Source organism: Triticum dicoccoides, chromosome 6B, assembly GCF_002162155.2.
Source record: "Triticum dicoccoides isolate Atlit2015 ecotype Zavitan chromosome 6B, WEW_v2.0, whole genome shotgun sequence".
Classification (NCBI taxonomy): Eukaryota; Viridiplantae; Streptophyta; class Magnoliopsida; order Poales; family Poaceae; genus Triticum; species Triticum dicoccoides.
This window is the reverse complement of record NC_041391.1, coordinates 721,429,325-721,440,985: the sequence shown is the minus strand read 5'-3', so window position 1 is coordinate 721,440,985 and position 11,661 is coordinate 721,429,325. Positions and strand designations below refer to the sequence as shown.

Genomic DNA, 11,661 nt, shown 5'->3' with positions numbered 1-11,661 from the left:
AGAGTAGGACGGATGAGGAAGGGCGGAGCGAGGAGGGGCCGGCTGGCGGCGAGTCGAGGGAGGATGGAGGAGGAGGGCAGTACCAAGTCCAGCGAGGACGAGGAGGTGACGGCGGCACAGAGGGAGGAGGAGTAGGCGACGGCGGCTGGCGGGGGCGCCGGCGGCCGGCGGGAAGGACCGGCGCGCGGGGTTGAAGGCGAGATCGAGTGAGTGTGAGTGTGAGTGGATCGGATAGAGGAGAGCATGGGTGGTGGGAGATAGCTAGTTTTAGCAATAGCACACTATAGGTAAAGGTGCTACTTCTAAACTACCTAGCAGTAGCGCACTTCTAATTAACGCGCTGCTGCTAGAACTAGCTTCGCGGCGGGGTCGTGGGAATTATAGCAGTAGTGCAGCTTAAACAAGGCGCGATACTACTACTTTTATTTCAGCAGCAAGTTCTGTTGGAGCGCGCTACTGCTAGATTGCAGCAGCGCCTTATTTTAAAACGCGTTGCTGGTAAAATCTTGTGTATAAGCTTTTCCCAGGTAGTGGTCGTAAAGATAGATCAATGTTGCCACATTGATGCCAGCACTAGAGGGTGCTGCTTGGTTGTTGGGAAGGCGAAGAATACTGTGGAGCCATCAACCATGGTCAGTGGAAGTGTCACCAAATTGGAGATCGCATGGCAGTTGTCTCCTAGCAAGGTCATGGGTGATGAGAAGGAAACACATGTCTGGGTGACATCCACCACCGCTACCGCCTCCATTAGGGCTCGCCGGCCATGTTGTGATAGAGGAGCGAAAGGGAAAGTGACAATTTATGTTGCCATTGTTACGACGGACAGGAAATCGATCACAGGCGATTGATTCATTGGCAAGAAGGCCCATTTAAACAACGGATCTCAGATTTTGTTACGGGAGTAGCGGCCCATCCGGTGTAGCGCGATCTCCACATCAATGAAAGCCAGGCGGGACTAAATCCTTAAATGAAGATCCAACGGTCAAGCCAGGCAGGACTAAATCCTTAAATGAAGATCCAACAGTCAAAAACACCCACAGGTCCAGATCCGACGGTAAAATATGTTGATGGCCTGGGACGGCTCTATTTAGTACGCAATTTAAATGTCTATAGATGGCGCTAGTGGAGGTGATGTGAGACCAGCATATATAGTGGGTTCTCCCCGTTACACTTAGTGGTTGGTATGATGAGAGAAAGGACACACCAAACGTGCTCGCCTCACCTGGCCGGGCCTAAGGGCGTGCAACATGCATGTGAATGATCCATAGAAATACGATACATGGCATTGCAGGAGCACAACTTCCTTTTGCCGTTCTTATTTTTGATTTCTTGGTGGACAAGCGAACATTTTTCTTGACTGTTAAATTTGAAACCATGTGGGTTCAGATGGTTGTGGCGACGTGAAAGCGCGTGGGCTCTTCTATATATAAGACTTGCCGACCACTGTCAAAGACTCACATAAATAAGTTAGGGTTTCGGGTTGTCTCGCTTGCGCATTGCGCCACCATCATAGTGCACTCCACCCTAACATCGGCGTGCACCGACGAGGAATTCTTCGGAATTTCTCGTGCTTGATACCGCACGAGGAAAAAAATATAAGAATTAACTTTTTGAGAAGCGCTACACGCGGCTGCCCAAATTCGTCACCACGAACAGGACCGTGTTCCTTGCAAGTCAGGCGGGTCTCCAACGTCGCCTGGTCGATTGGTCTTCCCAGCATTGTAGTTAACAAATTTTTTTTATGCACGAACCATGAGTAGTGCTACTATGCTAGAGCCATGTATGGTAGTAATTGTTTGTCATTATTTATTTATTTATTTATTTATTTAGTGTAATTAGGGCATGGCCAATGAGGGTAAAAAAACCAGCATGTTGTTGAGGGTAAAAAAAGGGCATGGCAAATGCATAGCCTTATGGTGATGCCGCGTGCGCCATGTAGGATCGGATGCATGAAAAGTAGATTCAGATATGAAAAGCGGGATCTCTGCAAGAGACGGGTGCTTGAGAAGGAAAAAAATTGCGGTCCGATGTGAAAAGCAGAAAAAGTTGAAGTGAAGAGCGGCGGTGCATATGTAATAAAGTTTCTGTTTTCTAGTATTTCTTGATGAGACCCAGTAATAGTAGTTTGTGTTGGCAGAAAAAAGAAAAATCAATGTCAAACAATTTTTTTTCTGTTTTCTAGTTTTTCTTGATAAGATCCAGTAATAGTAGCTTGTGTTGGCAGAAATAAAAAATGAATGTAGTCACTTGAAACAATTTATTTTCACTGGGCGTCCTGTATGTCATCATTGTACATGGCATTAACCTCTCTGTGATACTTAGTGCTGACACGTGGGCCTCCGGTTCAGTCCAAGGGAGGTATCCATACTTGTGTAGTGGATATGGATGCCAGGCTGGAGGAGAAGCAGGGGGGAGGTGACACGTGCGGCCCATGTCAGCAGGGCAGCGTATCCCGTCACATCATCATCATGCAGACATGGATATGACGCAGAGGAGAAGGAGTGTGATGTGGGCCCCACGATCCACTCCACTCCACTACATTCAGTCTCTCTTGTCTCTGAGTCTGAGTCAGTCCTTGTTCCCACCACCACCACCCCTACTTTCCTCTTTCTCCCACCACCATTCTCCTCCTCCTCCTCCGACTTGAGCAATCACCATCACAATCAACCGATCGATTCAGCAGCGAGGCGAGGCGAGGCGAGGTAGGTAATCAATCATCCGCTCCCTTGTAGCGAGCAACTAATCTCGATTCTCTTCTCTCCCATCATTCCTCCCCCTTCCCTAGTAGTGTTCTTTCTTTCTTTCTTTCTTTCTGGATGGATGGATGGATGGATGGATGGACTAACAAAGAGATTATCTTATCTTCTTCCTTGATTGGCTTTTGTTTGTATGACCACACCACAAAAAAAAGTGTCAATCAACAATGAATTACTATTAGGATCCATGATCGGTACCAAGCGAAAAGCAGAGCATCTATCGCCTCTGGATTCTTCTTGCAGTTGCAGCTTGTGATTTGCTTGCGGATGTCACCGATTATTCTAATGTATCCATCCATCTTCTCTTTGCATTTCCAGTTTGTCCACGCCCGGCCGGAATCCATGGGGTCAAGGAGGGGAAGGCCGCAGCAGCACTATCCTCCTCCTCCTCCTCCTGCCGCCGCCGCCGAGGGCCCGCGGCCCGGACGCCCATTCCCTCAGCCGCAAGGAGGACGCGGCGCCCCGTCGCCGCAGCCTAGAGACGATGCGGCCGCAGGCACAGACAGGGGCCGTGCTGCCCGTGGCGCCGGCAGGGGCGCCGCGCGCGGGGCCGGCCCCTCCTCCGCTCCCGCCACAGGGCCGTTGGGCCGCCTGGCTCCCGACCTGCGCCAAGCAATGGAAGAACCTTCGCCGCCGGCGCCGGCAGGCCCTTCAGAGCCGCGGCCACCTCAAACGGCCCAGCCAGTGCCCGTGCCCGCCACGGCCGAGGCCCCGATCCCGGCGTCGAGCAAGGCGATCCGGTTTCCGGTGCGGCCGGGCAAGGGCAGCGCCGGCACCAGGTGCCTGGTCAAGGCCAACCATTTCATCGCGCACCTCCCCGACAAGGACCTCCACCACTACGACGTGCGTCTGCTGCTCTTCATTTTCTTTATTTTTTTCGTTACTGCCTTGCTGATCTGAATTTGAGCAAGCAGGTATCGATCACTCCGGAGGTCACCTCGCGGGTCGTCAACCGGGCGGTGATCAACGAGCTGGTGAACCTGCACAGGGCCGCCTACCTCGGCGGGAGGCTACCGGCGTACGACGGCAGGAAGAGCCTCTACACGGCAGGCCCGTTGCCGTTCGCTTCCAAGGAGTTTCAGATCACTCTGCTCGACGACGACAATGGCTCCGGCTCTGCCTCCCAGAGGTCATCCATTTCACAGTCAATATTTATTTTGGTCAGTTCTGCATATGTGCTCAGTGTTTCTGAACTTGACTTTCGTCTTCCATTTGATGCAGGCGGCAGAGGAATTTCAAGGTGGTGATTAAGTTCGCCGCGCGCGCCGACCTTCACCGCCTCGGGATGTTTCTGGCCGGGAGGCACGCGGAGGCTCCTCAGGAGGCGTTGCAGGTTCTTGACATTGTGCTGCGCGAGCTGCCCTCTGCAAGGTAGCACTGACGTGGCAGCACTAGCTAGTTATATTCAACTCGACAACAGATATTTAAGAAATGATGAAGGAAGATAATTTTTGTAAATTGGATTGTCACAGATATGCGCCATTTGGACGCTCGTTCTTTTCGCCCGACCTGGGCAGAAGGCAGCCCCTCGGCGACGGATTAGAGAGCTGGCGCGGGTTTTACCAGAGCATCCGGCCTACTCAGATGGGCCTGTCACTCAATATTGGTAAAAGGATCCCACCTCTCAAACCTTCATATCGTATCATGTTCTACATGATTTTATTACTTTGGTTTTATTATCTGTTCCATTCGAGAGAAAATGTGTTTATTTATTTTCCCTTTCATGCTTTTGCAGATATGTCAGCGACAGCTTTCATCGAGCCATTGCCTGTGATAGATTATGCCGCACAGCTCCTGCGTTCCGACATCCATTCGAGGCCCCTCTCAGACGCCGAACGTGTTAAGGTCTTCTTACTAAACTAAATTCCGTATTAAATGTGGGTTGCTTGACTGAAATATGCTCAATGCCTACTGCTCGAAAACTTATTTCTGTGCTCTTGTTGTATGTGTATATACCCATAGATCAAGAAGGCACTGAGAGGAGTAAAGGTGGAAGTTACTCATCGTGGCAACATGCGAAGGAAGTACAGGATATCTGGTCTGACAACTCAGGCAACTCGAGAGCTGACGTATGCAAGTTTGTTATGATCTTTTCAGAAAACATTTACCAGATGAACCCTACTTGCTGTACTCTCTGAAAATGCTCTGTTTTTCTTCATGCCGCAGTTTTCCTGTTGACGAAGGGGGCACAGTAAAGTCGGTCGTACAATACTTTCAGGAGATATACGGCTTTGCCATCCAGCACACGTACCTGCCTTGCCTCCAAGTTGGCAATCAGCAGCGTCCAAATTACTTGCCTATGGAGGTAAGCCAAGTGCCCAAACCAATTAAATGTTTGCACCAAATGTTCAAACCATTTTCATTTGGATATGTTTCTGACTTCTGACCGGAGTTGAGCTTGTTCAGGTCTGCAAAATAGTGGAGGGACAGAGGTACTCCAAGAGACTAAATCAGAATCAGATAAGAGCTCTCTTGGATGAGACATGTCAGTACCCGCGTGATCGGGAGCGTGATATAACCCAGGCATGAAATTTCTTGCTTTTCATGTCTGATGTGTTTCTACGTACAGTTATTTGTGCAACTTCAGCATAACTGTTGCCTCTCTCTTTTTGTTTCTTGGAAACACAGATGGTCAAACACAATGCTTATCAGGAGGATCCTTATGCGAAAGAGTTCGGCATTAAGATCAGCGATCGTCTGGCATCAGTAGATGCACGGATTTTGCCGGCCCCACGGGTAGGCCGTCCCACTTATTGTGAATTTTACTCGCTATTTTGCCGCCGCACCCTTGGTCATCTCCCGGCAGTGCAGTTGCGCTAAGCGAATGGGGCATCCTTCCTTTGGCTCATTGGCTGTACAGAAAGTGATGCTTTATGCCACCTTTTCTCTTGATGCAGCTTAAGTACAACGAGACTGGTAGAGAAAAGGATTGTTTACCTAGAGTTGGTCAGTGGAATATGATGAACAAGGTAATCACATAAATATTCTTCTGTTCACAAAGTTCACTCATATTTTGTTTCGGGAATAAAGGCTATCTTTTTATTTATTTATTTGCTGACTCTTAACTCTAAAGTAGCCTCATCTCTGAGAGATGGAAATAACCGAAAGGGAGGGAACCAACTGAAGACTGAAACAAATAACTTGCTAGTTAGACCTTGTGCCCAACCAACAACTAGCAAAGATTGAATAAACAACTCTTAGCCAAGTTGTTTGAAAGCAACTTGCTTCAGAAACACTGAAGCAGTACTGTGCATGTCAACAGCTCCTATGAACCATGGCCTTTGCGCCCTGCATTTTTTTATGTTTGCAAGCTTCGTGATACGCAGCTTTCCAGCTAGAAAGTTTGACCTCAGCAGCTCCTGGTTTTGATCTACCTGTATCTTACTTCTGCTCCATCTTAGCCTTACAGAACAGTATTGCATGTATGCCTATCTGTTGAATTGCACAATACAACACACATAAGTATTGAAAAGTATTGTTCTATAACTGACGGTTATTTCTGTTTGAAGTTTACGTGCAACATCATTCAGTTGACTTCTGATACTTTTTTCCTGAAAGTTGACTGGATTTCAACACTGACCAAGTTCCATTAACTAGATGTAATTTTTTTATTCTCCATATAAATCTCTAATGTCCCTTGTCATTTTTCGTGACCAGAAAATGGTAAATGGTGGCAAAGTCAGAAGCTGGATGTGCGTCAATTTTGCCCGTAACGTGCCAGACAAGCTTGCTCGTGATTTCTGCCATCAACTTGCTCAGATGTGCCAAGACTCGGGAATGGCAAGTATTCTTGGCATGCTTCCTGCAAAATTAATGTGCTTATCAGCATGAAGGAATCACACCAAGATCCATAGATATAAAAGCATCAACATGAATCGTAGGCTTTGTACTCCAGTCTTCTTCATCTAGTCTTATGCAACAGTAACAGTGCCATGCATCATCATGATAGGACTTCGCTCTGGAGTCTGTTCTTCCACCCATGAGTGCACGCCCGGATCAAGTGGAGCGAGCTCTCAAAGCTCGGTACCATGAGGCAATGAACATTCTTGGGCCCCAGCGCCGGGAGCTTGATCTGCTTATTGGGATCCTTCCTGACAACAACGGCTCGCTTTATGGTACCTGAGAAATGCAGCCTTCATAAGTTTACTGTGCACATTATGTTCATTGTTACAATTACTTGTCTCTTTTATCTGAGTCTAGGTGATCTGAAGCGCGTGTGCGAAATCGATCTCGGAATAGTTTCGCAATGCTGTTGTACGAAGCAGGTGTTCAAATTGAACAAGCAAATTTACGCAAATATTGCACTGAAGATAAACGTCAAGGTTAGTTAGTGTGCCCTCATGTTATTTTTCTTTACAATCATACATTTTTGTTCCATGTTCCTTGACCTGTTTTCGCTTATTCTGTAAGGTGGGGGGCAGGAACACTGTGCTGGTGGATGCATTGTCGCGGCGTATTCCTCTTGTCACCGACAGACCTACAATCATATTTGGTGCTGATGTGACCCATCCTCATCCTGGCGAGGACAGCAGTCCCTCGATCGCTGCTGTAAGTTGGAAAATATTACTAGTACCTGACTACCTGTTCTTGAGCCTTGACTATTTTTTTGGCAAGAGATTTTAGTTAGGTACTCTGCTGATGAGTCACTGTATGCTGTCTTGTAGGTTGTAGCCTCCCAAGATTGGCCCGAGGTTACGAGGTACGCGGGGTTAGTTTCTGCTCAGGCGCACCGGCAAGAGCTCATAGAGGATTTGTACAAGGTCCGGCAAGATCCACAGAAAGGACCAGTCAGTAGTGGCATGATTAGGTACACTGCTCATTTTTTTTAAATAGCTATTCCTTGTGAACATCACAAACAATTCATTACAATACAAAAATGCAGGGAGCTACTTATATCCTTTAAGAAATCAACCGGTGAGAAGCCCCAGCGGATAATATTCTACAGGTTTGTGCATGCCCAATCAGAGAACACCAGCTCATGTGCTGTCTGCTTTCACTGATGCCCTGTCTTATATACCTTTATAAGGGATGGCGTTAGCGAGGGCCAGTTTTACCAAGTTCTGCTGTTTGAACTCAATGCGATCCGAAAAGTAAGTACCTACTTTATCCATCCAGTTCTTTATTTATTCATATCCAGATGTTTCCATTAAATTCTGATCTCATTGTGTGTGTGTGTGTGTGTGTGACTCAGGCCTGTGCTTCCCTGGAGGCAAACTACCAGCCACAGGTGACTTTCATCGTGGTTCAGAAACGCCACCACACGAGACTATTTGCGCACAATCACAATGATAAGAACTCGATGGACAGGAGTGGAAACATACTCCCAGGTACGTAAATTTTACACACAACTCATACCACACATTGCTACTATGGTTTCACCAATGTACTCTGCTGCTGCTCACTGGTCTGAAATGGGCTTCCTTCCCAAATGTTGAAGGTACCGTTGTGGACACGAAGATCTGTCATCCGACTGAGTTTGACTTCTACTTGTGCAGCCATGCTGGCATCAAGGTAAACAACCAGACAGAATTTGCTTACATCTGGTTTTCTGATCTACGGGTCCAACAAACAATCTATATAATGTAATATTCTATTGTCTCTAGGGCACCAGCCGTCCCGCTCATTATCACGTCTTGTGGGACGAAAACAACTTCACAGCTGATGGGTTGCAGACTCTCACCAACAACCTCTGCTACACGTAAGCCGCCCTCTCCTTCAGTAATTTTTTTTATACTGAAAATTCATTTCTAACTTGTGTCACTTCTGCAGCTACGCGAGGTGCACTCGCTCGGTGTCGATTGGTAAGTTACCTTCTTCCAGGGATCACTGTCACTGTCAAAGTTGTACTGCCTTGTTTCGGTGAAAAACATTTCTACTGCTTTGTCTCCTTACTGAAGCCGCCATCTTTCCTGAAATGTTCCATTGCAGTTCCACCTGCATACTATGCTCATCTGGCCGCCTTCCGTGCCCGTTTCTACATGGAGCCAGAGAGCTCCGACAGCGGCTCTATGGCAAGTGGGCCCGGTGGGCGTGGACCGCAGTCCGGCTCGTCGGCGTCACGTGGTACTCGGGCCCCCGGCGGTGCAGCTGTCAAGCCCCTTCCAGCCCTGAAGGACAATGTGAAGAACGTCATGTTCTACTGCTGAAGCCCGCCAAGGCCGAGCTTGAAATGCTCCTTAAGTCGGCGTGTCACCTCTTGTCACTGTAATTATGTGAAGAAAGTAGTAATAATCCGCAGCGGTCGATTGTGGTGGTGAGCCGGAGGTAGCTTATGGACAGGAGATCGCCGGGGAGGCTGGACCACCGCTCCTCGCCGCGTGCAGGCTGTGGCGCTCGTCGACGTCATCTTTGCGTTGATCTTGTGATGAGTCTACAAATAAGCGTTGGCCGGTCGATGATAGGGTAGGGGAACGAGTTTTATGGATGAGGTGATATACAAGTAGTATGTACGTACGTATGGGGTTGGAACAAAAACACGTAGGAGTATTTCCATACCTAATAACCGATCACGTACGTATCTCTTCTAAAATTTCCATACCTAACCGATCACGAACGTACATATATACTCTAGTACCATATATATTTTTTTTTTCGAAAAGGTCTAGTACCATATATATATATAGGCGTTGGGTTCGTGGGTTGCAAGGAGGGACACGGCGGGTTAATTAATGGAGCAGCAGGACCTTGAGGTGGCAAACAACAGTAGACCCGCCATAGAAATGTCAGCTGGGGTCAGTTTATTTGATTTTTAAACTGACGGTTAGATTGTTGCATTGTGTATTTGTGCCGATAGTATTTAGCAAGAAATTTGTCATTGTGTTTCAGTTTTTATCATATATGACCTATAAAATATTAGTGTTTTCTATTGCATGACGTTCAGCAAAATGTGTGATACTTGCGGATTTTGATAGACCAAAGTGAAGTACTTTACCTTGCGTTGTCACGAGGCTTCCACAAATTCCTGGATCCCCCATTGTGAGTACCTTACCTTACCCTGGCTTCTATGCACTGAAACTACGACTAACTAACAAAAAGCAAAAAGAAACCGAGAAAACGGTTCCGTGTGCTAAAACCCAAAAGCCCCAACCGTGTCAGGACTTTGGAGAGAACAGTCGTATTTTAGATGCTGAGAAGCGTTATAAAATAAATATTAACCAGTAGGTTCATAACATAACATGATACGTAGACCCTAGGTCTCAATTTCTCACTAGTAATATAATCAAAACTAGTCTCCAAATTCGAAATGTTATTTCGTCCTCTCAACCTGCATAAACTGTCCCTCAACCATACACATACTTGCTGAAAAAAGAACATTGTCTGCTGGGAAGGTTCGTGGACTCATGGGCGGGCTACTTCCGTGCCGTTGCGCGGACGGCGCGGATAGTTTTGAAAATCCACCACTTCTATCATGTTCAGGCACCAGCAACTCCCTGGGTCCGACGCTTTATATGCATACTCAGATTTAAACCCGGATCGTGTAACGCTTTGAATCCTCGCACACCTCGTGAGCTGACTTGTCTGGATGCTGTTGGTGTAGCTGGAGAGAAGCCTAAGGATGGTGAAGGGAGGAATTGTGGGAGGCAACGTGCAGGTGTTGGGGTTCAAGGAATGTCTGGCTTGAGAAACCCTCTCTTCTTTCTCGCCCTCGAGGTCGTACTTGTAGATGTCACATGTCGGAAATGTCGACTTCACATAGTATATGCAATTGGCATCGATGTATGGGAACTTGTGTGCATCGACAGACATGTACCTGCCCCGACCGAGAAAGAATGCACGGCTGCCGATGCTCTCAACAGGTTCAAGCACAATTCTGTCGGTGTTGATCCTGAAGACCTTGAAGCGATGCTGTTCCTTAAGCACCAGAAATAATTCTCCAGCAGATTCCAGTATGCCATACCGTTGAAACAAATCATAGTCCGTGATTTTAGACATCTCAATGGCGTACAAAAGTGCCTGATGAAAATCAAAGTCGCGTTTGGGCAACCTCACAACATCGAAGATCTTTTCAGCCACAGCAACCGGAAGCGGCGCCAGCGGATTACCGTCTTTGCCGATACAACCTAGGACGGCCAGCCGCTGCAGGAGATAACCACAGTCCTCTTCTTCATACACTGTGAAACCTTCGCTGTTGGGATCAGCAGTGTACAGATTGCAATATCCATCCGGCTGGCCTCTATCCGAGTCCCAGATCAAGCGGAGGCTGGGCGAAGAACGACACAAGAAGGCGGCAGAAGAAACCTTCATGTTGTAGGGCACGGCCGCAGTGAAACGGATCATGTTGCCGGTGAAAGGGTTGAGTACGCGTGCAGCGTGAGGATGCTCCCTGTCCGCGAGGACGAACAAGGCGCCGTTGGTGGTGACGGCGACAACATAGTACTTGCGGAGCACAGGCAGGTCCTTGTGGAGGACGCGGCCGCTGGCGGTGTTCACCATGAAGCATGAGTTGGGCTCGAAGGCCTTGTCGATGATGATCCAGTTGCGAGGACAGAAGCGGGGGTCGGAGGAGTTGGAGGGGTCGTCGGTGGCGGAGCGCCAGCTGCGGCAGACGGCGCGGAAGTCCATGTAGCAGTCAAGGTCGTTGGTGTCGAGGAGGCACTCGGCGATGCGGCGGACGAGATCGGATGGGAGCGACGAGCAGTCCACCATGGCCTACTTGCTAGATCGGAAGTTTTACAGCTGGATTTCTGTTGTTTCCACCTCGTAGCGATGGAAAGACCGTGGGTAGGTGAAGAGGTTAAGTAGATGTTGTTGGAATTATCCGGCTCGGACTAGAGTCAGACACCGTATAGGATTCTGATTAGATCGATCATCAATGGGGCCAGCGACTTGTTCAAGCAAGCTAGCTACCCACCGTAGAAACGATCCAGCAGCCTGCTAGTCTGCTTGATGCATGTATACGTGCACC

General features: G+C 48.1%; 1 protein-coding gene across 3 annotated transcripts; it reads left to right on the top strand.

The window, feature by feature from the left end:
• The first annotated feature begins 2,546 nt into the window (after window positions 1-2,546).
• On the top strand, window positions 2,547-9,013 carry LOC119325820 (protein argonaute 1C-like). 3 transcript variants are annotated; one of them, XM_037599544.1, is made up of 23 exons: window positions 2,547-2,702; window positions 3,075-3,599; window positions 3,671-3,885; window positions 3,978-4,127; window positions 4,229-4,362; window positions 4,492-4,601; window positions 4,719-4,825; window positions 4,923-5,061; window positions 5,163-5,279; window positions 5,385-5,492; window positions 5,654-5,725; window positions 6,414-6,536; window positions 6,706-6,871; window positions 6,957-7,078; window positions 7,167-7,304; window positions 7,421-7,563; window positions 7,639-7,701; window positions 7,783-7,846; window positions 7,948-8,083; window positions 8,194-8,267; window positions 8,360-8,454; window positions 8,526-8,557; window positions 8,685-9,013. In XM_037599544.1, the coding sequence occupies exons 2-23, from the start codon at window positions 3,099-3,101 to the stop codon at window positions 8,900-8,902; spliced, it is 3,027 nt and encodes a 1,008-aa protein (XP_037455441.1). In that variant the 5' UTR covers window positions 2,547-2,702; window positions 3,075-3,098; the 3' UTR covers window positions 8,903-9,013. The 3 variants fall into 3 exon arrangements, with proteins under 3 accessions (XP_037455441.1, XP_037455442.1, XP_037455440.1); XM_037599545.1 differs by having other exon boundaries at window positions 2,547-2,706; XM_037599543.1 differs by lacking the exon at window positions 2,547-2,702 and having other exon boundaries at window positions 2,757-3,599.
• The last annotated feature ends 2,648 nt before the right edge of the window (window positions 9,014-11,661 follow it).

Coding starts and splice junctions, on each gene's coding strand:
- LOC119325820 (XM_037599543.1), top strand. CDS start 3,024: ATGTCACCGATTATTCTAATGTATCCATCCATCTTCTCTTTGCATTTC. Junction 3,886..3,977: donor TCCGGCTCTGCCTCCCAGAG/GTCATCCATTTC, acceptor CATTTGATGCAG/GCGGCAGAGGAATTTCAAGG. Junction 7,847..7,947: donor AACTCAATGCGATCCGAAAA/GTAAGTACCTAC, acceptor TGTGTGACTCAG/GCCTGTGCTTCCCTGGAGGC.